This window comes from Orbicella faveolata, unplaced genomic scaffold (genome assembly GCF_042242905.1).
Source record: "Orbicella faveolata isolate gen_17 unplaced genomic scaffold, um_ofav_v1 contig_34, whole genome shotgun sequence".
Classification (NCBI taxonomy): domain Eukaryota; kingdom Metazoa; phylum Cnidaria; class Anthozoa; order Scleractinia; family Merulinidae; genus Orbicella; species Orbicella faveolata.
The window spans coordinates 2,738,623-2,766,017 of record NW_028301563.1 but is presented as its reverse complement, the minus strand read 5'-3'; the positions used below and the strand labels follow the sequence as shown (position 1 = coordinate 2,766,017).

Here is a 27,395-nt window from a genome sequence, read left to right as displayed (position 1 = left end):
CACGTCCATGTTAACATTTCTACAAAACTAAATCTTTATCGTGTTCGTGATATTTCAGTTAGAGAAGGGAAGTTGTCTCAAAATCTCTTTTGCTGTCGGTGGGCTTTATATGTTAAATCTTTACCACTTGTATCGCACGTGTATCGTGCCACGTTTTGTCGGTGGTTAGACATTAAGGCAAATATTTTCCGTGTTTCTGTCGAGTTATGAGAATAAATGTCATACATTTCCCAATCCGCGTGGAAATTTGCATCGACGTCAGTCTTGTATTAGTCAGCCTGGTGAGCGATTTATAAATTGGCTCACACTTCTTTTGTAAAGCCCCGGCCAAGCGATCGTAACATGTCAACGCAACATATCGCAACATTGTTGGGCGCAACATGTTGCGTGCTTTTGGCCACCGTGTTGCGACATGTTGCGACATGTTGGGTGTCGTTGGCTCAAATTTGACCATTTTCAAACTTGAGCCAACAACACCCAACATGTCACAACACCTCGCAACACGGTGGCCAAACGCACGCAACATGTTGCGCCCAACAATGTTGCGATATATTGCGTTGACATGTTGCGATCGTTTGTCTCGCAGCAAATGAAGTGTTGCTCAATGCTGACTTGATTGACCATGCATTTGATTAGAACTAGTATGAACAAATATCAAAATTGAAAGTTATACATATATGAAAGTGGCGGATCTAGGGGAGGGGCCCAGGGCACCCCACCCCCAAAGGCCCCGAATTTTTTTCAATAGTGGGGCCCCTCTTTATCTCAGGGTCCGGACTAGTAGGCCCCCTCCTTACCTCAGTGTCTGGATCCGCCACTGTATGAAATTCACAGGTTCTTTTCATAGTGCCCTCCGTAGCTGGCAGTCTTGTTTGCTAGAGAATTGAATTTTTAGGAACAATATTGTGAGTTTCTTATATTGATAATTTTATCTAAAAATGTCATGTCTTGTGGTTTCCATTTTATGGTGTATAAAGAAATAACATATTTTCTGTGAGTTCGTAATAATATTGGAAGATTAGATTTGAGCATTTTGCTGAATGATTTCCCATTACTCTCACACGGTTCATGTCAATAACTCTATCAAGGCACTTAGATTCGTGACAAAACAGTGTGTTCGCTATCTGTACAGAAATCCATAATGATATTGATATTTGTTGTTCAGAAAATTACAAATTTGTGGCTAGAACCACAATTTTTTTATCTTTCACAGTTTCACACGTAATATAATATAATATTTATTATTCATTATTATTCATATTATTTATTATTTCATTATTTAATTAACTGTATAACTTATTTGAAATGAGATTTTCAAGATCCTCATAAGTATCAGTGTACCATTTTGGAAAGGTATATTTAATGAAATAAAATATTTTTAAGAAGAGTGTATATTTGTAACCACATACCTTTTAGGAAATGGACATAATTTACATCATGCCATTTTAAAAAAGTATGAAGGAATACATACAAATATGGTTTAATAAAATGTCAGTAATAATTTTTTCTTTTTCTTTTCTTTTTTTTTTTTTTTTACCAGAAATGACCTCATTTTGAAGGGTACATTTCTTCAGTATTTAAATGTCTGGCTTATTAGCTAGGGCACTCAACAGAAAAAATCAGCTCAAGAGACCCAAAGTTATGAATACTAGAACGAAGGCATGCTAAATTGCTCTTACAAGAGATGTTAACCTCCATGTTAATTAATCCCAGACAGTGCTGAAAAATGCAAAAGGTTAAAAGTGTCAGTGAAGAAAATTGAAATTTAGTGACCAGAGAAGGTTAAAATTTAGTTTTTTTTTATGTTTAATAACTTAAGGTAAATGAAAAAAATTGAAAGAATTTGGAGACAATGAAGTCACAAAATAACGTTTGAAATTATGCTGTTTCGCACCTCAGGTTACGTTATAAATGTGTTACAAATGTATAGCCAGGTTATAAATGTGCAAGTGTCAATGCAAATAAGCCCAGTTTAAGGTTCCATTGTTGAAATTAGATGATGATGCCGGTGGGTGGTGTAAGAGGTCTGTGGACTGAGGACTGCTTGCAGATACAGGTGTGGATTGTGGAGTAAAGCATTCCATTTCCAAATCAAAAATTACATCGTTGATTCTTTTCTTAGCAATAGCCAGGTGGCGACTAGAAAACTGTCGTAATGTAGACTCGAGCGATTTTGCAAAGGTACTGATGGAATCGTTACGATTTTCCACATTTGGCTGACCAATTGCAAGTGGCAGAGGGGTCTGCAGACATTTTATGGCTTCTTTGTAAAGATCCAGTTTTACCTAATTCAATAGTAATAACAATAATTAACAATTACTTACCAAAGTGAAGGTGAATAGTGAAATAGGAAGAGTTATTTAAGGACGCTCTTCGTTTTGCCTAAATTACAATAAATTGAACGTCTCTAGCTACCTCTTCAACATCTTTCGCCTACTCAGCTTTAATTTTCTTTGCCGGTCTCTCATTTTCTGTAGGATAAAGTGTTGAAACAGCAGGGTCGACGTCGTCACTTCCCTTGATAAACATCAAAGATTTTAAATATTTCCACTGCGATGCGTACACGGCATCCGTACCGGTTCCACTGACCTTACTGTCTTCTTTTGTTTTTTTGACCTCTCGGTTAAAAATGTTCTTAAGCACATTCCACCGATTTTTAATGTCGTCGTGGCTTCTACCAGGGAGAAGCTCGGAAAGCTTTGTGTAGCTCAGTTCCTTCAAGTTTCTGTCCCGGTAGGATGAGAGGCTGTGATTCCATAGGAAGTCATTTTGTTTATAGTACTCTGTCAACTGCTCTGTCTCGTTCTCCGTTCACTCACTTTCTTCTTTTGCCCTTAGCGAACGAAGAACATCTTCTTTCGTATAACTTAACGTTTCGAAGAACTTCCACCTGGACTTCTGGCCGTCACTTTCCTTCTTAATTTCCCGTGCCAACGAAGTCCTCGCCATGTGAAGCTGTCGTTTCAGATACACCAGCGATAAGTTGAATTTTTGTGAGAGTTCCCCCAGGCATTTTTCCTTTTGCTGCTTGTTTTGCCGCTTGTTTTTTGAAGGGACATAGGAGGTGTCCCAAAGGCTACGATAGCCCTCGAGTTCTTTGTATAGGGCAAATTTCTGACTCTCTGAGAGTTTCTGGTCTACTTCAACAGCTTCTAGCTCGTCTTCTCCATCCGCCATGTTCTTCTTTTAAATTTGCCGCGAAGCCGCGCTCCGCTGACAGCCAATCACAAGCGTTGAATTCAAACTTGTAGCTAGGCAAGTTAAAGCTTCAGTGGTAATACGAGCAACAAAACTAAAATTTGTTGCAGAAAGTAGAACTCAAGTCTACTTTTCGCAACACGTCGCCTCGACTTGCAACACTATATTTTGCTGCGAGACTAGTTGGTCACAAACGTGGTAATACGGGCAACAACGGATTTCAACTGGCGATGCAACAATGTTGCGAGACAAGTTGAAGGAAAATGTTGCCCGTATTACCGGACCTTCAGGCCTTTTCGCGCTGTGCAAACATTTTTTTTGGCTTACATATAATACTGACAAGGGAGGCAACTCTTTGCCTAAACATTTTGAACGCAATCCGAAATATCACCCGAGTCTCTAAATTTCGCAGCTTCCTCGAAACCAAACAGACACAAACGAATTCGAAAGATTCTTATACAAATTGGGAGCCTATCTTATACAGAACCGCCTGCTCGGCGATGATCATCAAGAAATACCTCACTATCATTTAGAACTAAAATAACACGATAGGAAATTGTGTCTGTATTAAGAAAAAAAAAATCACGCATAGTGTAGTTGCATTGCAAAGAGTGTCATGACGTCATGAGTGACCTGTGTTGTCATGCTCATGTAGTATTTGAATAGATCAGTCGGTGTATTGATCAGATTTATGAATATGTTGTCGTCATTCTGAACACTGAAAACTTCGTTTGTTCCGGCACTACGATGACCGCATCTACACTCTTCGTTAGCTCAGTTCACACTCTGTTACTCTGCCTTTGCTGCGGATATTCAGTGGCCTCTGCGATCGTTAATACAACTTATGGACCCGTCAACGGGTCAGTGATATCACTCTCGACCAACAAGACGGTTGTAGCCTACCTCGGCATACCGTTTGCCAAAGCGGAACGTTTTGAATACCCGGTTCCACCGGACGAGTGGAGTTCAACACTGCAAGCAAACAAGATTGACAAGATTTGTCCACAACCTAGTATGCCAAGTAGACTGCCGCTTATGAGCGAGGATTGCCTTCTGCTAAATGTGTATGTCCCAGGCAATGCCACAAGCAATTCTTCGCTTGCAGTTATGTTGTGGATTCATGGCGGCGGATATATCACTGGGGATACTCTATTTTACGATGGTAGCGTGCTCGCAACTGAGGGGAACGTGATTGTTGTCACGGCGGCTTATCGTTTGGGAGTTTTTGGATTTTTGAGCTCAAATAGCGACAATCTGAAAGGGAACTACGGCATGCTGGATCAGATAGAGGCCATGAGATGGGTGAACAAAAACATTGAAAGTTTTTTTTTTTGTAAACAAAAATGAATAACCTTGACTTAAAATATTTGTTGTTCACCTTTTACTTCTCAAGATGATGCCATCGTGGCTACCTTTGTTTACACATCGTGACAAAATGCAGTGCACATTAACGCCGTTCCCAGATCGCTTGGCGATGGCGAATGCAGGGACGGCGGGGCCTCCCCCCCACACACACCTCCCCAAATTTCAAGCAAAAAATACATAAAATACAAAAAATTTACAAATATCTCCAGACCCCCTAAAAGTTAGCGCCTCTGGCGTTCGCTTGTGAGTCCCTCAATTCAAAACTCGCTCCGCCACGTCTGGAAGGCGTTACCTATAAGAGATCTGGGAATGACATTAGTTTGTACTAGACATAAATGTGTTTATTCATTTATTTTTGCTACAGGTTTGGTGGTGATTCTAAGAAAGTCACCATATTTGGTGAGTCAGCTGGTGGATTTAGTGTTGCGCTGTTGCTTCTGTCCCCGTTGGCCAGCGGTTTGTATCAGAGCGTTATCATACAGAGTGGAACGGCAGTGGCTCTACCAGCACTGTTGGAAAAAGATGAAGCTGAATTACGAGCAAGGTAAAACATTTATCAGCATTCAGCAGTTTTGCTTTCCTCTCTTCAGCTAACATTTTATGTTCTCTTTGTATGGTTGTTTCCATTTCTTTTACATTTGGTAGGGTTTTTACAAGCAAGGTAAAACAATGTGCCTCAAATTAGTTTCCGACACTTTACAAGACTTAGATTATTTTGATGGGACATCATAACCATTCTTTATGCTGTCATAGTTTCAAACATCTGGCCAATCATTGCTGAACACGTTATTATCTTTTTCGTGGCAGAATAGGCTATTATAGCAATACAATAACCTGCCCACAACAACCCTAATTTTAGCTTTAAGTGCATGATAAAAATTGAAAAACGGCACGATGCAGAATCCATTTTTTTTTTCTGTTGTTGAATATTGATAAGCAGGACAAGACGTAACGTTGGGCTTTTTTTTTTTTTTTTTTTTTTTTTTTTTTTTTTCACGAAAAAACAATTCTTTGCATGGTGTTTAGAAGCACTTTAAATTATCGAAAATTTAAGGTGGCTCTGAAAACTGATAATGAGTGGTTGTAATGGACCATCGAAACCTAGGTCTTAGAAAGAGGTGGAAACTGTGACTAAGTCACCTTTAATGTTATCTTTGTTTGGTTATTGCCATTTTTATTACTTTGTTATTATTTTTTTTTTCTTTGTTCATTCCTGTAGTTTTTTAGTCAATTTTTTTTTTCCAGGAGCTTTGCTAAGGCCGTGGCATGCGAGATAGCTTCACTGAAAGCTTGCGCGAAAAAGAAACCATTTCAAGACCTTTCATTCGCTCAGTTAAAAGTGTTTGATTTTGCCAACTTTTTGCCCTTTGCACCGGTTGTGGATGGTTACTTTATGCCAGGTATGTGCTATTCCACAATCAATGTTACATTTAGTAGAAAGTAAAGAAATTTGATACGAATTCATTTCGATATTTCTATTTTGGGTTTCCGACTAAGGATAAGTTCCTCAGGATGATCTCGACCAGGATCAGTGATCCAACATTACTCGGATTGTGCTACATCAAAGGAAACGAGAAATCTACTCCAAGCAAGGAACAGTGTAGATTCTTCGGATTGCCCATCACTCCATTTGATGTACCATGATCTCAGTGATTTTCCATGATTGATCTTGGCCTGATCCGGATTATTTGAAATGAGTCTTAAATGAACGCACCCCTGGGCTATAGTCCTCCTAAAGTATTGTTATTATTTATTTATTTATTTATTTGTTTATTTATTTATTTCATGTTCAGACATTTCTTGTAACTTTAGACCAACATCACATGCATCAGTGAATACGTTAAGATATGTGAAAATCTCTTATCACTTTATGCATCTTACTATTGCTCGATTGTTGCAGATTCCCCCCTCAAACTCCTTAAAGCTGGAAAGTTTAACAAAAGCAATATCATTATTGGAGTCACAAGAGATGATGGAACAGTCTTTGCCAATGGTGTTACAGGTTGAACTGAATTACGTGATCTTATGACTTGTGGTGGGGTAGAGTTGAGTGCTAGTTTAGTTCGTTTTGCTATCATGATCGGCAAACAAATGAACTAAAAATCTAATGATCGAACCTGTGTTAAAATGCCAATTCACTGAAATACCAAATCAAAAGATCATTTTAAATCTTCACTCGTGTTTCACAACATATTTGGTGACGGCAGTTGTAAGGGAAACGCTGACCCAAAGGAACCGTTCAGTTTTTATAAGGTGGGGAGGGGGTGGTGGGGGGCAGTTAAAAAAATATGCCTTAAAGGGGGAGGGAGGGGTCACTGAAAATATTACCTTATTCAAGGCTTCCGCAGCAGAGCAAACGTTCTGCCCAAAATAGTGTTCCAGAGATTCCGGAAATTTAAAATTTTCCCTCGGGAATATGCTCCCCGACCTCCTACTTTGTTGGATACCCTGCAGCAGGAACTAAACCCCTTCTAAGCATTTGGTTGCTAAATATATCTCAACATCCACAAATAGCTTCCGGTTTAAAAAAACCGAGGCAGGGTTAGCTTTTTGTCATGCTTTTGTCTATTTTTACTTAAATATAGGTATTGTAATTACAGTGTCTATAATAGTGCAAATGCTCTGCCAGAATACCCAAAATAAGCGTTTCTGGGACTCTCGAAATTCAAACTTTTTCGGAGAGCAAGCTGCCGGACTCCCCTACTATGCTAGATACTCTGCAGCAGGAACTCATCCCCTAGTACTTTTAAGAATTTGGTTGCTGGATATAGGTGAACCTCCAAGAGTGACTTCCCTTGAAAGTAATGCCACCATTTTTTTTTTTTTTTTTTTTTTTTTTTGCAGACTTGTTTATTTCTATTTGAAAACGGGCGTTGTGATGACAGCATTTACAACAATGCAAAATAAAAGTTCCCCCAGTTCTCTAAAATAATGTTATTGAACTTCTGAAAATTCGATTTTTCCCGGGAAGCATGCCCCCGGACCCCCTACTTTGAACCTTGTAAATACACTCAAACCTCCACTAACAACCATGCAACGCCCTTTCATAAAACAGTCAAGTCAGCGCTGATCCAGGTGCTATTTAATTGGCTATTTTTAGAGCTAAACAACCGGTACAGACTGGTACTGACTGACTGACTGACTGAGAGAGCGTGAGTGAATGAGTGAGTCGCCATTGTTCGAGGAAGCTTATGAATGCACTAATTTATAGCAGTATATTTCTCTTTATTTGTCTTACCAGTACTTGGCTGACTGACGACTGACAACTGACGACTAACGACTGACGACTAACGACTGATGACTAACGACTGACGCCTGACGCCTGACGACGATGATGACTGACGACTGAAAACTGACGACTGATGACTGTCGATTGGCCTCTGACGACTCACTGAATGACTAACGACTAAACGACTGAGTGAAGTCTGACTGACAGACTGACTGACGTTTGACGACTCACGACTGACGACAGACGACTGACAACCGACGACCGACGACTGGCGACTGATATTGCATGATTACTGACTGACTGACGACTGAATGAATGACGGTTTAACTGACTGACTGACGGACTGACGGGATGACAGATTGAGGACGACGATGGCAACTGAAGGCTGACGACAGATGACGACGACTGACGACAGATGACGACGACTGGCGACAGACAACTGACGACTGACTGACGGACGGACTCACGGACTCATGGACTCACGGACTCACGGACTCACGGACTCACGGACTCACGGACTGATGGACTGACGTACTGACGGACTGACTGACTGACTGACTGACTGACTGACTGACAGATTGACTGACTGACTGACTGACTGAGTAAATGAGCGAGTAGCCATTATTTGAGGAAGCTTATCCTTGCACTAATTTCTACCATTCTATTTCTCTGTAGGTTTCTTACCAGTTCTTGACCTTTCTAAGGGCATCTCAAGGAATTTGTTCATAGAGACGATAAAAAATCGAACGTGGGCTCGAAATCAAAACTCTCAAATCCTCGACTTATTGATTTATGAATACACAGACTGGTCAAATGCCACCGATCCTTTTCTCTTACGCCAGCAGTTTATTGACATCAACACAGATGCAAACTTCAAAGCCCCCGCAATTCAGTCGGCCAATGCATTTGTAAAGAAAGAATCTCCAACATACTTATATCAGCTTGAAAAAGCACCCAAAAGTCTTGGAATAGGTTTTCCGCCAACACCCTCCTGGTGGGGAATATTTCACGCAGCTGACCTTGGTTATACGTTTGGTTTCCCTCTGCTAATGTCTAAAAACTTTACAACTACCGAAGAAATCAATTTCAGCAAGGAAATCATGACCTTCTGGACTAACTTTGCCAAAACTGGGTAAGTAAATATAAATAATAGTTACGATGATAATCATCATCATCATCATCATCATCATCATTATCATTATCGTCATAAAATATCCTTAGCCAGGAGGCATCCTCACCCTCAGGTGGTGTTCAGGCTGTTCCTGAGTAAAAATAGTGAGAGAGTAATAAATATGCAGAAGCTAAAAATTGTTAAGTCTAAAAAAAAATTAAAATATATATATTCAACAAGTGGCGTTACGAATTTCTCAATCGTTTAAAGTTTTCTAGTGCTTAGGCTGGCAAAATAGATAAGAGATTTGATCCGAAAATATCTGTACTAGTGACTTGAGTCTGCAGATGTAGATGCGTGAATTTTATTGGAAGAGAAGTTAGTACGTATCAAAACGCTACTATTACCACTAACCATTGCCGTTCAGTTCAGGACTGTAATGTACTGACACAAATGCTTTTCCATTATTGCACTGTAATTCCCTTACTCTCCCATATTTGTGATTTCAGAAATCCTAATAGTCCAACGCCTTTAGGAACCGATTGGCCCCAGTACACCACTGAGCGAGGAGAATACTTGGGACTAAGTTCAAATATGACAGTAAGGTGCAAGATGCGTCCAAATAAGATGGCTTTATGGAATGAGCTTCTACCAAGTCTTGGAGAAACAGTAAAACCCACCAGAAGTAGCGATGTGCCGACAACAACTGGAAAACCTGACCACAAAAAAGGTAAAATAGAAAAAATCTAAGTACGAAACGTACTTTATGTATCTCATTTGATTGTGTTTCGTGTTTTTGGTTTGGTTCTGTTTATTTGGCTGGTTTTATATGTTTGCATTTTGCGTGTACGCTGGTTATTCTATTAAGCACAGCATATAAAATTTGCTTTGTGTTATGGTTCTCACTAGTAGCTGATGAAATCATATAAAACCCATAGGAGAAGACTCGCCAAGCACTTATGAGAGAATTTTCCTGAAATTTATAGCAAATTAAATTTGAAATTTATCTTTAATTTTTATGTATATATATTTTTTCTTTTCCAGATAACATTAAGATGGTTCTTGCTATCTTAACAGGGCTCTTTGGCGCTTTATCTGTGATTTTACTGGTCGTGTTGACTGTTCTTTGCAGCAATCGAAAGAGACGAGAAAAGAACTTCGAGAATGCAATAAATCATGTAGTCGATCTAGAAAAGACAGAGCAATAATCCATTGACACCAGGGACCCGTTCCTCGAAAGCTCCGGAAACTTTTGGGGCTCGAAAAACAATTTTTAGTTAATCAGTATTTAAAGACATGGAGGTGTATACACCTAAAACTTCTTGTATGAAGGGAACCTGTGTTCTTCTTAAGAATAGGTGAAGAAAAAAAAAACAGTTTTGTAGTCATAAGGTTTGAGATTTTGCTATGGCTTTTCGGGTGCGAAAACGTTTCGGGACCTTCGAGGAACGGGCCCGTTTCCCGAAAGCCCTGGAAAGTTTTTGGTTATCTGTATCGAAAAAAAAGAAAAAGAAAAAGAAAGAAAAAAAAAAGAGAGGTGTATACGCCTGAAACTTCTTGTATGAGGGGAGCTTCTAGTCGTAAATAAAACAGCTCTGTAATCATCAGGTTTGAGATTTTGCCACGGCTTTCCGGGTGCGAGAAACGGGTACGGGGAACTTTTTGGTAAAAACACATGTTTTAGGCATATTTGACATTTTCCCCAATCTACTTAAATTAAAAGGCATTTGAAACATGAAAGCATGCCATTCTTTCCACTAGCATCGCGCTTTGTGACATTTTTGTTCGGGCAATCGCACAAATCAAAATTTTGGTTGAGAAAGTGGCCTACGTCTTTAGGCTTTTCTGTTTTCTGTTTTGTTAGTCGATTAAGAACGTTTTTATTTTTCTAATCTGTATGTACTAGATGACAAGCATAAAATAACAGTAAAAAAAAAATGTAAAATTAACCCAAATACTTAAGGGCATGTTTTGTATAACATTAACCATGATGGTTGTCTTATTACATGACACACATCTCGGGTTTGTAATAACCAGCAGTTCTTATTTATAACTGTTCCAAAATAACTTGTGTTCCAAACCATCAAAGTCACCAGGTGATACAAAGTCTGAAGTATTATCAAGGTAGTTGGCCTTGTATACCATGTAAATTGAAAAACATTTTCAGCCTCAAATCGCAAAAAGAAAAATATAAGAACGTTCAGCCTCAGCTCTAAAATTAGACGTTCTTATATTAAAAAAAAGAGTGTACTTTGAATGATTTCATTAGGTGACTTTCAACTCCAGTCTATTGCTAAAATCCCCTTTTTTTTTCAGTCAACAACCGAGGTTTTAAAGACACATACAACATAATGACAAAGCCATGCCAGTGTTTTCCAGCGGTTTTCTGGTTAGCAAGAAGAGGTCCCCTCTATAAACTAACATTTGTTGAGACGTTGCGTGACCGCGATAGTTTCAGTAGCCTCAAAATAGTAATAGAGCAGTAACATTTGCCTTCACATTTCATGCCAAATATTTTCACATTTGCTGGCAATTTTTAAGGGTAAAGGCTAACTTTTTTAGTGTTTATTGTTTTACAAAGATTATTTTTAGAAGGAAGCTCGAATATTAGCCAACATTTGCATCGCGTGCGGCCTGGTTTAATGGGCACAATTGGTGAAAAGAAACCACAGTCAAACGGTGATCAAACAAATATTACGAGACTGTTTCAATTTACAAAACGAAAACAAAATTCATAGATGTGATCATTACCCTTACTGCCTTCTCGCCAATGAACATCAAGAAACATCTCACTTTTATATAGAACTAACTAAGAAAAGCAAAACTTGCCTAACCCTCTGTATTTTCCTGAAACAAACAAAAAATTCACGCGTACTGCAGTTGCATTACAAAGAGTGTCATTACGTCATGGGTCACTAGTGCCGTGACGGCGTCATTGTAGCATTTGAATAAATCGGTCGGTGAATATTGATAAGATTTACAGCTAAGTAATCATCGTTCTGAACACGGTAAACTTCACCTGTTTATTGTGATGACCGCATCTACACTCTCCCTGTGGTTACTTCACGTGCTATCACTTTGCCTTTGCTGTGGATTCTCAGTGGCTTCTGAGGTCGTCAATACGACTTATGGACCCGTCAACGGGTCAGTAATATCACTGTCGACGAACAAGACTGTTATAACCTACCTCGGCATACCGTTTGCCAAAGCGGAACGTTTTGAATACCCTGTTCCACCGAACCAGTGGACTTCAACACTGCAAGCAAACAAGATTGACAAGATTTGCCCACAACCTAGTCTGCCCGGACAGCCTAGTAGACTCTCGCTCATGAGCGAGGATTGCCTTCTGCTAAATGTGTATGTCCCAGGCAATGCCACAAGCGATTCATCGCTTGCAGTTATGTTGTGGATTCATGGCGGCGCATATATCATAGGGGATACTCTATTTTACGATGGTGGCTTGCTGGCAGCCGAAGGGAACGTTATTGTTGTCACGGCTGCTTATCGTTTGGGAGTTTTTGGATTCTTGAGTTCCTACAGCGATAATTTGAAAGGGAACTACGGCATGCTGGATCAGATAGAGGCCATGAAATGGGTGAATAAAAACATTGAAAGGTACGTTAGTCGACTGGTTTTATTGCCTCCTTCTGCAATCTTGAGTTAAAATCCACCTATTTAAATCACCTTTTACCTCAGGCCTCGATTAAAGCGAAATTCATTCACGGAAGCATCACGCGTCACGCGTCACAACTTTGACAACTTTCTCGGTTCATTCAAAGATGAGCGCAACAGACAAGGTGACGAACAAATGTCGAAACAACAACAAGGGAGCGTGCGAATGATTGAAGAAACAACGAGTAGATTGCATGACAGAAAAACTAAACATTTTAGAGCACCAGTGCCAGTAGCTTGTCACCAGTAGCTGACAAGCACATCCCCTATTACAGATCACGTCACGTCAACTGGTCATTAAAAGAGCTCGGTCACGGTATTTTGAGTTATTTTGGCCTCATACAAAATTACCTTTAAATGGTAGGAAACCTGAAAATAACAGTTTAATAAGATAGAGAAACGCCAAAGAGGTAATGATAAACCATAAAGGAACAAGGATAATAATAATGTTAGCAACGAAAAGCTTTATTTTCATTAGCTTGCATGATTTAATGATATGCACATTTTTCGCTTTTGTCATTTTTGTTGTTTCCCAAATATTGATTAGTTACTCATCTTGAATTTAAATTCAGTCGTTCTTTTTTTCTCAACGGTCACTACTAAAGATGTATGTTCAAACGTAACAAACGTCAAGGAATAAGATATATCCCTTTTTTGTTTGTTGGTTTTTTGTTTTTGTTTTTGTTTTTGTTTTTGTTTTACAGCAATGCGTCTCATTGCCATGTTTATCACCGCAACTTGCGTGTTATTTCTTGTTAAGTTTAATAGCATGGCCAAAGAAAAAGAGTATTTACCTTTGTTTGCAGTGGGTAACAAACTGCAGTACACATTAACACTCCTCCCAGATCGCTTGTGGAAGAAGCTGAAGGCTGCAAGAGATCTGGGGACGGGATTATTCTTCGCTGTCATCACTGTGTTTATTTCAGTATTTATTTTTGCTCAAGATTTGGTGGTGATTCCAAGAAAGTCACCATATTTGGTGAGTCGGGTGGCGGAATGAGTGTTGCGCTGTTACTTCTGTCGCCGTTGGCCAGCGGTTTGTACCAGAACGTTATCATACAGAGTGGAACGGCAGTAACTTTGTCAGCACTGTTTGAAAAAGATGAAGCTGAATTACGAGCAAGGTAAAGCATTTATCAGCATTCAGCAGTTTTGCATTCCTCTCTTCGGGTAACATTTAATGTTCTCTTTGTATGGTTGTTTCCAATTCTTTTACATTTGGTAGGGTTTTTTTTTTCGATCTTTTCCCCAGGAGCTTCGCTAAGGCCGTGGGATGTGAGATGGCTTCCCTGAAAACCTGTGCGAAAAAGAAATCGTTCCAAGACCTTTCATCCGTTCAACTAAAAGTGTTTGATGATCTTAACTTTTTACGTTTTGCACCGGTTGTGGATGGTTACTTTATGCCAGGTATGTGTTATGCTATAATCAAAGTTGTCTCTTGCCGGGACAACCAGTATGGCAATTTGATACGATTTCAACTCTGCTCCTTTATTTTTGGTTTTGGTTTACAACTAATGGTGCATCAAAAAAACCGAGGAATCCACTCTAGGCAAGGATTCGTCCCTTTATTTGAAGTACAAGGCACCTCAAGTGATTTTGGATCATTGATTATGATCTAAATGGTCTCAAACAAACGCAGCCTGGGCCGTAGTTTTAAAGTATAATTTCCTGGAATCTTTAGACGTCTCTTTTAACGGTGTACCAACACTTCATATTCTAGTTACTTTTATTTTATTTTATGCAAAATAGAAAATATTCTTTTTTAAGAAAATCAATGCACCAAACCATCAGTGAATGAGTTGAGCTCTTTATTTACTGTCCACACTATTTCGCTCTCTACGCATTATTTTTAGGGTGGACATCCAAGACAAGACAAAAACTGACGGGAAAAAAAAATAAAGTTTCTGTCAATGAATATGCGTTAAAATGTGCGAATATCTTATCACTTAGTGCATTTTACTATTATTTGATTTTTGCAGACTCCCCGCTCACACTCCTTAAGGAAGGCAATTTCAACAAGAGCAATATCATTATTGGAGTCACAAAAGATGATGGAACAGTATTTGCCAATGGGTTTTCAGGTTGAACTGAATTAACTTGATTTTAAGACTTACGGTGGGAAGACTGAGTTGCTGATATAGTTCATTTTGCTGTCGTCATAGGCACACAAATTAACTTAAAATCTAATCATCGGCACTGAGTTAAAATGCGAGTTCACTAAATATTAAATCAAAATAGATGTATAGTTTTCATTATCCGCCCTTGCCTCATAATATACCTGGTAACGGTAGAAGTAACAGATGTAGTAATGGCTACCATTACAGTAACATAGCAATAACGTAACAGTAAGGCTAACGGTAGTAGTAACAGAACTAACGGTCTGTCTCATTGAGTGACTGACTGACTGACTGACTCACTGATTGACTGACTGACTGACTGACTGACTGACTGACTCACCGACTCACTGAATCACTGACTCACTGACTCACTGACTCACTGACTCACTGACTCACTGACTCACTGACTCACTGACTCACTGACTCCCTGACTCACTGACTCACTGACTCACTGACTCACTGACTCACTGACTCGCTGACTCACTGACTCACTGACTCACTGACTCACTGACTCACTGACTCACTGACTCACTGACTCACAGACTGACTCACAGACTGAGTGACTGACTGACTCACAGACTCACTGAATCACTGACTCACTGAATCACTGACTCACTGCATTATAAAAGAATCAAGTGAATGTTATTTCTTATTGTACTAGTTAATGTTAAACCTTTATTGTAAACAGACCAATACCTCTCTTTGGAGAGTAAGGCGCAATAAAGATATACTATACTATACTGTATACTGACTCACTGACTCACTGACTGACTCACTGAGTGATTGATGACTCACTGACTGACTGGCTGACTAAAAGACTGAAAGACTGAAATACCAACCGAGTAACCAACCGAGCGACCGACTGACCGACCAACCAATCGATCAACCCACCGCGGACCGACTAAAAGTGAGTGAGTAAATGAGTGAGTCTCTATTATTCGAGAAAGCTTATTCATTGCACTAATTTCTATGATTATATTTGTCTTAAGGTATCATACCAACCCTTGACCTCTCCAAAGGAATCTCAAGGAATTTGTTCCTAGATGTTATCAAAAATCGAACATGGGTTCGAAATCAAAACTCTCAAATCCTCGACCTATTGATTTATGAGTACACAGACTGGTTAAATGCGAGTGATCCGCATCTCTTACGCCAGCAGTTCATTGACATCAACACAGATGCAAACTTTAAAGCCCCCGCTATTCAGTCGGCCAATGCATTTGTAAAGAAAGAATCTCCAACATATTTATATCAACTTGAAATAGCACCCAAAAGATTTTCACGTAGTCTACTGCCAATACCTTCTTGGTGGGGAATATTTCACGGAGCTGACATTGTTTACACGTTTGGTTTTCCTCTGTCAATGCCCAGGAACTTTACAACTGCCGCTGAAATCTCTTTCACCAAGGATATGATGACCTTGTGGACTAACTTTGCCAAAACAGGGTCAGTATAGATTTAACAAGGGAAGCTACCAATTGGTCTCAATCATTTCTCGTTTTATAGTGGTTAGACTGGTAAAAACACTCCTCACATGCGAGAATCGTTCCGAGAAATATCGGTTCTGGTGACTTGACTCTACAGATGTCCGTATAAAGTTTTCTGGATTTGATCGTGTGCGAGGAAATTTAACTGCATCTGATGAAACAGCGGTCAGAGAAATTACACCTATTCCAAGAGAGCTGCGTTACTCGTATGGACCTTTGTTTCATATCGAATCTTCACAGTCTTTTGAGAAGGGAAGGATTAAGAATGCGCAGAGACAATCTACTCTAGCTAGTAGTTACTACAATTTTCTGAATTATAGATATTTGTTTACCGTATTACGAACCTTGAAAGAAGAAGAAAGAAGCCGTCAGCAGTCGTGAATGCATATGGCAAATGAAAGCAAGATCAGTAAAAAAAAAAAAAAAAAGGATGGGTAACTAGACTTGAACATGGCCATGAAAAGAACTAAAATCGTTTGAGGTTTTTTTTTTTTTTTTTTTTTTTTTTTTTTTTTTTTTCCTAATGCGTTTTCGGCTATCAGGCTTCAGCCTTTGACGAAATTAACAATTTCGCTAAACTACGCTCGGTTATAGGGCTCTGCTATAACCGAGTGTGTATTGATTATGCTATTGATTAGTGATTATTGCCACGTTCGATAAAGACGCGTGATTTTATTAGAAGGGAAGTTAGTGTGTATCAAAACGATCTAAACGCTATCAGATTATCTCTAACCATTGCCATTCAGTGCAGGGTTCAAATTTTATGTCACAAGTGCATTTCCATCACTGCCCTGTACAACCCTTACTTTCCCATTTGCGATTTCAGAAATCCTAACAGTCCTACGCCTTTAGGAACCAATTGGCCCCAGTACACCGCTGAGCGAGGAGAATACATGGGACTAAGTTCAAATATGACAGTAAGGTACAAGATGCGTCCAAATAAGATGGCTTTATGGAATGAGCTTCTACCAAGTCTTGAAGAAACAGTAAAACCCACCAGAAGTAGCGATGTGCGAACAACAATTAGAAAACCTGACGACAAGAAAGGTATAATAATAAAATCTAAGTACGAAATACACTGCATGTATCTCATTTGATTGTGTTTTTTCTCTTATTTATTCTATTTCACCAGTAACTATAAATCAGATAGAGTCCACAGAAGTGACGGTCTAAAATGAATAAAACTCTCCAAGCACTGACCAAAGAAATTTCTTGAAATGTATATCATTTGATTGTGTTTCTTTTCTGCTCTATTCTATTTGTTGTATATTTTAGTTTTCAGTATAGTAACTATAATTCAGATAGAGCCCATAGCAGTGTCTTAAGACTCTATGGCAAGCACAATTTAAAAATGACTTTTTTTTCCTTTCCAGATAATATCACGATGGTCCTTGCTATCCTAACAGGGGTGTTTGTTACTTTAGCTGTGATTTTACTCTCCACATTTTTTAACAGGAACAGAATTTAAAATGATTAGATTAAGATCAGGTCTTCATACAGAACGCTTTGAATTTTAGTTTCGAAAAGTAATTTGTCTTGCCCGATACGTACGCTACACGACTGGAAATTCGCGCCACTTTTTCATCCAATCAGAAGTAAGACCAAAGCCAGTCGTGACTTGTTGGAACACGTTTTCCCGCGCTTCGCGTCAGTTACATGTAATCACTCAGAGTTTTGATTGGTTGATTTTGTGGTCAGTACCCTTTTGGTTTGGTCTACAACACTCAATTGAAAACCTCTCTAAAAAGAAATCAATTACAGTAGATATCTTGCTGTCAAAAGATGATTGCACGCTTTGAGGCTAAAATAAAGGGTTGAGTCGTTTTTTATTTGTTTGCTTGTTTTGTTTTGTTTTGTTGTTGTTGTTGTTGTTTTTCTGTCCTTTTTTTTTGGGAGGGGGCCAAGGAGGGGATTAAATTCAGAGATCACAAGGAGTCCATTAAAAACTACCCTCCATGGGCATTTTCTGCGAAAAAGCAAGCAGGTGCATGTATACATCAGAAAAGGCTAGACTACTTGTTCATTCCAGGTATGATAAGATTAATATATAACTGTATAAATGGAAACATAGGTGAGATGAGGCCACATCGAATATCATCAGCATTGCTACCAGAAGGGGTGACGCTTGTATTATGTCTACTTTACATTACATTTTGAGTACAAGAGCATATCAGTGATATTATGGCGTTACGCTACTTGCGTTTAACTCCCAGGATTAAACGGTAGGAAGTAAGTCGAATCAATAGTTCTAACAAGGTTTTAGGAAACTCTTTTGGTAAAGTTCGTAAATACTGAACTCCCCCCAAAGAAATAAATAAATGCAACCCTAATATAAATATCAAAAAAATCTGGCGATCACAATGAACCGATTAAACTAACATATAATACGCACTTTCCGAGAACAAGCAAACAGGCATAAAGCACAAACATAATGCTCAAGTAGGTTCAAATCGGGCCAGATGGAGTCAGATCGTATTGTATTCATAAAAATAGCGATAGTGAAAACGCACACTGTTTACTTTATCTAGCGTTACTCTTGCTTTACACTTGTTTAGTTTGTTAGGGGATTTTTTGGCACCCTGAAACAAGTTATACGAGGCAGACCAAAGAAAAGGACTTTTGGCTTTGTATTCTATTTGTATTTTATTCTACTCCATTAGTACTCCGTTTTGGTGACCTGTTGCAAAAAAGGTTATAGACTGGGCGGCCCACATGACAGGCAAATGGATAAGGTTCCATATCAGAAATTAAAGATGTTACATGCTTACAAAAAAAATTAAAGCCTCCCATCAGAAGAAAGTAGAGCTCTCGATATTCAACAGGGGGATTCATGCTGGCGTCATTGCTTACATTTTTTGCTCAATTGCATACAGCTTTGCGTAAAGAAGGAAACATGTAGATAAGAATTGACTTCAGGCAGCTAAAGAGCTAGTGAAACTTCAACATGGTGAAATTTTTAGCTCTTTTGGTGGAATATTCAAGGAGATATTGTCTTTCAAAAACTGCAAAATTTCTGGGTGGCAAAAGCACTAATGAGCTCATACGTTCTTTGTAAAATGTTGAGTTTTTAAACCCGTGTTGTACAAAACGTATTCAATACATGAGGCTCATATTCATTGGCAGGGTTAATCGTACTATGGCCTTTCAATATTCAGAACTGATTTATTTGTAGCTCCATCAGAAACCGGGCAAATATTGTAAACAAGAATTCCCCTATTGACCAAGATACTTCAGAATCACTGTCCATGAAATTCTGTTGACAATCAATACAAACTGTATTGTAATTAGTAGCGGTCGTGTTAATTAATAAAGCTTACTTTATTATAATTATAACACAGGTTTTGCGTCAAATATTATGATATTTTCGCAAGAGATAGTTCTGCCATTGTTTTTTAGATTTATGATTTTATGTTTATAGGTTCTACACATTAGAAGACGTTTTGAATGACCGCAAATCAAAGTTTCATTAAACAACACTTGAGCCTTCATTCATGTCACACACGCGATTCGAACCCACATTAAAATTTCTAAGGGTGTTTTACTTCATGAACGTGCTGCAAAGAATAAAATATATACCCCCAAAGGTGCTTCGCCTGCAGACGAAAAACTTTCATGTCGTCTTTGGAAAAGAATGGTGTACATTTCAAACGAGCGGAAGTTGAATGCATTTTTGTGCAAGTTTCTTCGACGTTTATGTTAAGATTCACAAGATCCCACGAAAATAAACTCACAACTCAGAAAAGCTGTGCCTGACTTCTCTTTGTCAAATATATATATATATTTTTAAACTCGCATTTACTCTTAATTTCAATGTTCCGGCCTACAGAGTATTAACTTTTCGTATCAATGATGGATGTTTAATTTCTGTTACTCTACGGCAGTTACGGGTCCTAAGAGCACCAACTAGCGTCTTGATACAAAGTTCTATAAATTTGCGTGAAACGCTTCTCCGAATAATGCGCGAATGAAGAAGCGGGAAGCCGAAAATTTGGGTGGAACTCTTCTCCGAATAACGCGCGAATGAAGAAGCGGGAGAAATGGTTTATATATCAATCTTCTATCACATCATTCTCAGATTCTTGACTTGATGTATTGAATGGTTACGATTTTTTGATTGCGTGACAGTGAAAACCGGCACCACAATTGATGAAAAAGAAACCACGGTGATTAAACAAACTCATATTAATATGTGACTAGGTGACATACTGTTGATATGTAAAACCAAAACAAAAGTGCCCCAAATCTCCATATAAGAGGTTATTATCCTTGCTGCCTTGTAAAGAGCCGCCTTCTATCCAATGATCATAAAGAAATATTTCACTAGCTATTACATAGAGCAATACGAATACGAAAACTGCCCTAGCATAGTAGGTAATTCTGCCTGCAATTTCGAGAAAGAACAAAATCAAGTCATGCATAGTGCAGCTGCATTGCAAAGAATGTCATTAGGCAATGAGTAACCAGTGCCATGACGGTCGTCATAGTAGCATTTGAATACATCGGCCGCTCCATTGATCAGATTTATAGAACTGAAGTGGTATCGTTCTGAACACTGAAAACTTCGTCCGTGCGTTGCGATGACCGCATCTACACTCTTCATGTGCTTACTTTACATTCTGTCACTCTGCCTTTGCTGCCGATTCTTAGTCGCTTCTGTGGTCGTCAATACGACTTATGGACCCGTCAACGGGTCAGTAATATCACTGTCGACGAACAAGACTGTTATAACCTACCTCGGCATACCGTTTGCCAAAGCGGAACGTTTTGAATTTCCGGTTCCTCCGGATAAGTGGACTTCAACACTGCAAGCAAACAAGACTGACAAGATTTGCCCACAACCTAGTCTGCTCGGTGCGCCGAGTAAACTCTCGCTTATGAGCGAGGATTGCCTTCTGCTAAATGTGTATGTCCCAGGCAATGCCACAAGCAACTCTCAGCTTGCAGTTATGTTGTGGATTCATGGGGGCGCATATATCATTGAGGATACTACATCTTACGACGGTAGCGTGCTGGCAACCGAGGGGAACGTGATTGTTGTCACGGCTGCTTATCGTTTGGGAGTTTTGGGATTCTTGAGCGCGAACAGCGACAATCTGAAAGGAAACTACGGCATGCTGGATCAGGTAGAGGCCATGAAGTGGGTGAGCAAAAACATTGAAAGGTAGGTCAGTCGGTTGCTTTTATTGTCTCCTTCTACAAAGTTTCTTTAATGTGGGGAATCTCAGCTGAAAAGCAAGTTCCAAAGTATATCTCATGGTGCTCTTTAATTAATCTTGCCGGCATTTTATATCTCTGTCAGTTTAAATCTCCTGGGCGTCGTCATGTTTACTTTATGGTAATTTATGACACCAATGCGCAGTAAGCGATCTCGATATTGAGTCTACGGAGGACAATTACTGTCAACTTTCAACTTTCAACTTTATTGCTTCCATCACCTATTACAATATTATATACTATAAATCGCCTAATATTACTATTTTGTTGATACAAAACAAGTGATGAGGGAGTCTATAGAAAAAAAAAAAATGCTTGAAATTATAGACCCCTAATTTGACATTTATCAACTAACTGATAATAGTTATCAAACTTGAAACAACTCAAAATATCTTATGAAATAATCAACGAATCAATTACTTGTTGGAACTTTAAATAGTCATCGGAATATAAATTATAAGCGATCACAGGCCTTTTTATATCTCTAGACTCACGCAATTATGCACGGTTTTGGAAACGTCCGAACGCGCACTAACGTCACAATTTTACAAGAATAAACATTGCGGCGCGAGAGATTGAAAACAACAGCTGAAGTTAAGAACCACTGTGTATAAATATGGAGAATTAATCCGACGACAGGTCGGAAAATTCGGATTTTCTTTTATTGTGTCAAAAAGACCCCTTTGGTGAAGTATTTTCAGAAATATACTTTCAAAGTTCCAGCGACTTCACATTTTTGTGAAATCTAGGAAAGTTTGAAATACCGCTCAATCAACCAAGATGGCCGATGGAATTTGTCTGTCTATCTGTCTGTCTGTCTGTCTCTGTCTGTCTGTCTGTCTATCTATCTGTCTAACTAACTATCTATCTATTTATTTATTTATTTATTTATTTACTATTTATCAAATTGTTGTTACAAATTATAGGTTTGGTGGGGATCCTAAGAAAGTCACTATATTTGGTCAGTCAGCTGGTGGATTTAGTGTTGGGCTGATGCTGTTGTCGCCTTTGGCCAGCGGTTTGTACCAGAACATTATTTTGCAGAGTGGAGCGGCACCAGCTTTGCCCGCATTTTTGGAAAAAGATCAAGCCGAATTACGAGCAAGGTAACGACCTTATTCGCCTTCGACATTTTTTTTCTTTTTTTTTGCTGCCCTCTTATAATATGCCTGTCTTCAGGTAACATTTAATGTTCTCTTTGTTTAATTGTTTCCATTTTTGTTACGTTTTTTAGTTTATATTTACGTTACCTATTGATTGATTGACTGACTGACTGACTCACTGAATGAATGACTGACTAAATGGCTGACTGACTAACTGACTGACTGATTGATTGATTGATTGATTTGACTGATTGATTGATTGATTGATTGATTGATTGATTGATTTTTTTTTCTTTTTCCTCCAGGAGCTTTGCCAAAGCTGTCGGATGTGAGATGTCTTCACTGAAAGCCTGTGCGAAAGAAAAATCCTTTCAAGACCTTCTAACTGCTCAGGTCAAAGTGTTTGATGATCTTAACTTTTTGAACTTTGCACCGGTTGTGGATGGTTACTTTATGCCAGGTACGTGGTAATCTATAATCAAAATTGCCATTCGCAGGGACAAGATGAATTGATGATCCAAGATCACTTGGGTCAAGGTGCATTAAAGAAACCGAAGAATCCATTCTGGGTAAAGATTCATCACTTCCTTTGAAGCAGCCTCAAAGGAACTCATTCCCATGCAGTAGTTTTAAAGTATAATTTATTTATTTTTAACGGCCGGCAGACGAACATTACATGTATTAGTGAGCTTTTTTTCTTTCGGGCAAAATGAACGATAGTTTTTTTGCTTTTTTTTTTTTTTAAGAAAGTCAATGTAACCGGCAAAGCATCAGTAATTGAGTCGGGTTCCATTTACTCGCAGTTTCCTTTGCTTCCCGCTGCGTCTCTCTTTACGCATTGCCTTTAGGGTGGACATCCTTGATAATGGAAAAACTTTCAAAGAAAATACAACAAATGTTATGTCATTGAAAGTGTTTAACTATTTAGTATACGAATCTCGTATCACTTTGTGCATCTTACAATCTCCATTGTTGCAGACTCCCCGGTAAAACTCCTCGAGGCCGGCAAGTTCAACAAGAGCAATATCATGATTGGATTCACAAGAGATGATGGAACAGTCCTTGCGTCTGGTGTTCCAGGTTGAGCTGAATTCACTTGATTTTATGACTTATAGCGGGGTAGAGTTGAGTGCTAATTAATTTAGTTCATTTGTGCTATCATAATGGGTACACAAATTAGTCTAAAATCTAGTCATCTGTACTGACGGTGTTAAAATGCGAGGTCACTGAAATACCCAATCAAAATATCGTTTTCATTTTCCGCCCTTGATTCTTGATTTATAATATATTTGGTAACTGTAGTAGTAACAGGAATGGTCGCAACCGTAAGGGTAATATTAATGTTAGATGTGACCGCCATTGCAGTAACGTAAAAGTAACGCAAACGGTAGTATTAACACTACTAACTGTCTGTCTGATATCCTGCATAACTGGTGGTTTATTTGGTTGGGGTAAGGACCATAAAGAGCGCAAGCTTGCGTGATCCACGAAAACGAATGGCGAAGCCGCGAGTGGACTGGGGGAAAAATGAGGAAAAAAAAACTTTTTTTCGTCTCTCCCACAGCGTCCTCGCGGCATCGCCGCTCTCACCGCCTGTCTGAGTGCTGACTGACTGACAGACTGACTGACTGATTAATGGCAACAGACTGGCTGACTGACTGACTGACTGACTGACTGACTGACCGACCTACTAACAGCTGACTGATGACTACAGCCTGGCTGACTGACTGACTGACTAGCTAAATGACTGATGACTGACTGACTGACTGACTTTTCTGACTGACTGATTGATGACTGACTAAAAGAGACTGAGTGAATGAGTGAGTCGCTATTATTCGAGGAAGCTTATTCATGCACTTAATTCTACTACTCTATTTCTCTTTAGGTGTCTTACCAGTACTTGACCTGTCTAAAGGCATCATAAGGAATCTGTTCGTAGAGGTGATCAAAAATCGAACGTGGGCTCGAAATCAAAACTCTCAGATCCTCGAGTTTGTGATTTATGAGTACACAGACTGGTCAAATTCTACCGACCCTCATCTTTTACGCCAGCAGTTCATTGACCTAAACACAGATGTAAACTTTAAAGCCCCCGCTATTCAGTCGGCCAATGCATTTGTAAAGAAAGAATCTCCAACATACGTATATCAACTTGAAATTGCAGCCAAAAGACCTTCAGCTACTTTTCCTCCAGTGCCCTCCTGGATGGGAATATATCATGGAGCTGATCTTCTTTACACGTTTGGTTTTCCCCTGATAATGCACGAGAACTTTACAACTGCCACGGAAATCACTCTCAGCAGGGATATGATGACCTTGTGGAGTAATTTTGCGAAAACAGGGTAGGTATATATTCAACAAGGGATGCTACGCAGTCCTCTTAATCGTTTCTTTTTTCCTAGTGCGTACGCTGGTAAAAGATCCCTCGCATACAGTCTACAGATTATTTACAGTTTGTTTGCTTGTTTGTTTGTTTGTTTCTTTTTTGGCTATCACAAATTTCATATTACAGATAAATACGCATGAGAGATTTGATTCTAAAAAGCTGTACTGGTTACTTGACTTTACAAATGCCAGTATAAAGTATCCTGGATTTGATCCAGCTCGAGGAAATTAAACTACATCCGCGGAAACTGTGTATGGTCAGAGAAACTACAGGTCGAATCTTCGACACCTTTTGAGAAGGGAAGTATTAAGCACGCGCCAAGTGATATTGCACGCTTGCGAGTACTATAATTTCTGGTTTATAGACAGTCGTTTTATCATATTACAAAAAGGTAAATAAAAGGTAAATATAAAGGACAAAAGGTTATTGTGGGAACAATGTAATCAGCCATCGTGAACGCATATTGTAAATGTAAGTAACAGCAGTGGCAAAAACTACAAGCAACTATAGGTTGATAACTCAGTTGGTAGAACGATGCGCCGGTATCGCAGGGGTCATGGGTTCGAATCTCGCTCAGGTCTGAATTTTTTCAGGCTTTAATTTCACAACTGCTTAAGTTGTGTATATAACTGCGATGATCAATCATCTGTTCATCTTTCTCCAATATATGATCTTTCGTATATTCACTTGTAGCGTTAGGCATGTTCGTGAAAAAAAAAAACAACAACAACAACAACAACTAAATCACAAATAAATGACCTTTCGGATATTAGGCTTCAATCTTTGACGAGGAGCAACATTTCCGAAAATCCCACTCGGGATTTAGTTTCGCTATTTACTGATCATTGCACTGGAGACGTTACGTAAAGACAATTCAATCCATTGGAATGGATTGACTTGAATATCACAAGGACCAACATTTTGAAAACTTAAAACGCTAGTTTTATCAACCTTACCATTGCCATTCAGTGGAAGATTGTCATATAATATCACAAATGCATTTCCATCACTGCAATGTACATTGCTTACTTTTGCATTTGTGATTTCAGAAATCCCAACAATCCAAAGCCCTTACGAACACATTGGCCCCAGTACAGTGCTAAGCGAGGAGAATACATGGGACTAAGTCCAAATATGACAGTAAGGTACAAAATGCGTCCAAATAAGATGGCTTTATGGAATGAGTTTCTACCAAGTATTGAAGAATCAGTAAAACCGACCACATGGAGCGAACGTAGTAAAGCTGACGACAAGAAAGGTATTGTAATAAAATATAAGTACGGCACGTGCCTAATATATCTCGCTTTATTGTGTATGTGTTTTTTCTTTTTTTTTTCTTTTTCTTTTTCTTTTTCTTTTATTTTTTTTTGCTGGGTTTTGATATGTTTGTTCGATTGGTTTTGTAGTAACTATATAGGCCATTTTGTTTGCTTTTGCGCGTACGCTGGCTTATTCTACCAACCTCCACAAGTAAAAAATTAGTTTTCGCGAAAAATATGAAATCAGCTAGAATCCATAGGAGTGTCTAAAAGGACGAAGACTCGCCATGCAAGAACTTGCCGAAAGATTTTGGTGAAATTTCTAGCAAGTAAAATTGGAAAATAGTGTTTATTTTTTAATTTTTTTTTTATTTTTATTTATTTATTTTTTTTTTTACCTTTCCAGGAAATATCAAACTGGTCCTTGCTATCTTAACAGGGGTGTTTGCTGCTCTAGTGGTGATTTACTAGTCGTGTTGATTGTAACTTGCTGCAAACGAAAGCAACGAGGCAGAATGGATGGTTTTTACGTTATCTGTCTGTTGTATATATATATATATATATATATATATATATATATATATATATATATATATATACATTCATCATCATCATTGTCATCATCATCATGTCTTGTCATCCGCATTATCACAAGGACCAGGGTCAAAAGGATTAGATTTAGATAAGGTTTTCATGTAGAACGAAATCAAATAGAGTAGGTTTAGACATGGACATATAGACAGACGTAGACATAAACGTAGACCTAGACTTAGACTTAGACCTAGACCTAGACATAAACGTAGACCTAGACCTAGACCTAGACCTGACCTAGACCTAGACCTAGACCTGGACCTAGACCTGGACCTAGACCGACACCTAGACCTAGACCTAGACGCAGACGCAGACATAGACATAAACATGGACATAAACATAGACATAGACATAGACCTAGACCTAGACCTAGACCTAGACCTAGACATAGACATGGAGATATAGACATAAACATACATATGTAGACGTAGACAAAGACATTTCATACTGGCAAAAGAGATGGCTGTAGCTTTGAGGTTAAAATAAAAGGATGGTTATATCACGACTTACACTAGTGAGTAGGCTTCATCCTGAAAGGGTTTTTAAATCACAAATTTGTTTTCTTATTTTTTTCTAGATTTTTGGGTGTTTTGTTTTGTTTTGATTCTTTTTTGGATTCTTTTTTTGTCCTTCTTCTTTTTCTATTCGTTTTCATTTTGTTTT

At 38.7% G+C, this 27,395-nt stretch overlaps 3 protein-coding genes across 3 annotated transcripts; all 3 read left to right on the top strand.

Moving 5' to 3' along the window:
- The first annotated feature begins 3,855 nt into the window (after positions 1-3,855).
- On the top strand, positions 3,856-10,510 carry LOC110058957 (acetylcholinesterase-like). Its single transcript, XM_089271984.1, has 7 exons — positions 3,856-4,262; positions 4,928-5,107; positions 5,809-5,963; positions 6,464-6,565; positions 8,468-8,924; positions 9,413-9,633; positions 9,948-10,510. The coding sequence occupies exons 1-7, from the start codon at positions 3,946-3,948 to the stop codon at positions 10,109-10,111; spliced, it is 1,596 nt and encodes a 531-aa protein (XP_089128110.1). The 5' UTR covers positions 3,856-3,945; the 3' UTR covers positions 10,112-10,510.
- Positions 10,511-10,611: 101 nt separating this feature from the next.
- On the top strand, positions 10,612-18,498 carry LOC110058923 (neuroligin-4, Y-linked-like). The gene is made up of 7 exons (XM_020765590.2): positions 10,612-12,518; positions 13,520-13,699; positions 13,828-13,982; positions 14,555-14,656; positions 15,682-16,138; positions 17,006-17,226; positions 17,553-18,498. The coding sequence occupies exons 1-7, from the start codon at positions 11,935-11,937 to the stop codon at positions 17,645-17,647; spliced, it is 1,794 nt and encodes a 597-aa protein (XP_020621249.2). The 5' UTR covers positions 10,612-11,934; the 3' UTR covers positions 17,648-18,498.
- Positions 18,499-20,563: 2,065 nt separating this feature from the next.
- Positions 20,564-26,642, top strand: LOC110058958 (neuroligin-4, Y-linked-like). Its single transcript, XM_089271982.1, has 7 exons — positions 20,564-21,340; positions 22,320-22,499; positions 22,802-22,956; positions 23,475-23,576; positions 24,382-24,838; positions 25,932-26,140; positions 26,548-26,642. The coding sequence occupies exons 1-7, from the start codon at positions 20,757-20,759 to the stop codon at positions 26,610-26,612; spliced, it is 1,752 nt and encodes a 583-aa protein (XP_089128108.1). The 5' UTR covers positions 20,564-20,756; the 3' UTR covers positions 26,613-26,642.
- Positions 26,643-27,395: the final 753 nt, after the last annotated feature.

Coding starts and splice junctions, on each gene's coding strand:
- LOC110058957 (XM_089271984.1), top strand. CDS start 3,946: ATGACCGCATCTACACTCTTCGTTAGCTCAGTTCACACTCTGTTACTC. Junction 8,925..9,412: donor ACTAACTTTGCCAAAACTGG/GTAAGTAAATAT, acceptor TTGTGATTTCAG/AAATCCTAATAGTCCAACGC. Junction 9,634..9,947: donor AAAACCTGACCACAAAAAAG/GTAAAATAGAAA, acceptor TTTCTTTTCCAG/ATAACATTAAGATGGTTCTT.
- LOC110058923 (XM_020765590.2), top strand. CDS start 11,935: ATGACCGCATCTACACTCTCCCTGTGGTTACTTCACGTGCTATCACTT. Junction 12,519..13,519: donor GTGAATAAAAACATTGAAAG/GTACGTTAGTCG, acceptor TTTTTGCTCAAG/ATTTGGTGGTGATTCCAAGA. Junction 14,657..15,681: donor ATTTGCCAATGGGTTTTCAG/GTTGAACTGAAT, acceptor ATTTGTCTTAAG/GTATCATACCAACCCTTGAC.
- LOC110058958 (XM_089271982.1), top strand. CDS start 20,757: ATGACCGCATCTACACTCTTCATGTGCTTACTTTACATTCTGTCACTC. Junction 22,957..23,474: donor GGATGGTTACTTTATGCCAG/GTACGTGGTAAT, acceptor CCATTGTTGCAG/ACTCCCCGGTAAAACTCCTC. Junction 23,577..24,381: donor CCTTGCGTCTGGTGTTCCAG/GTTGAGCTGAAT, acceptor ATTTCTCTTTAG/GTGTCTTACCAGTACTTGAC.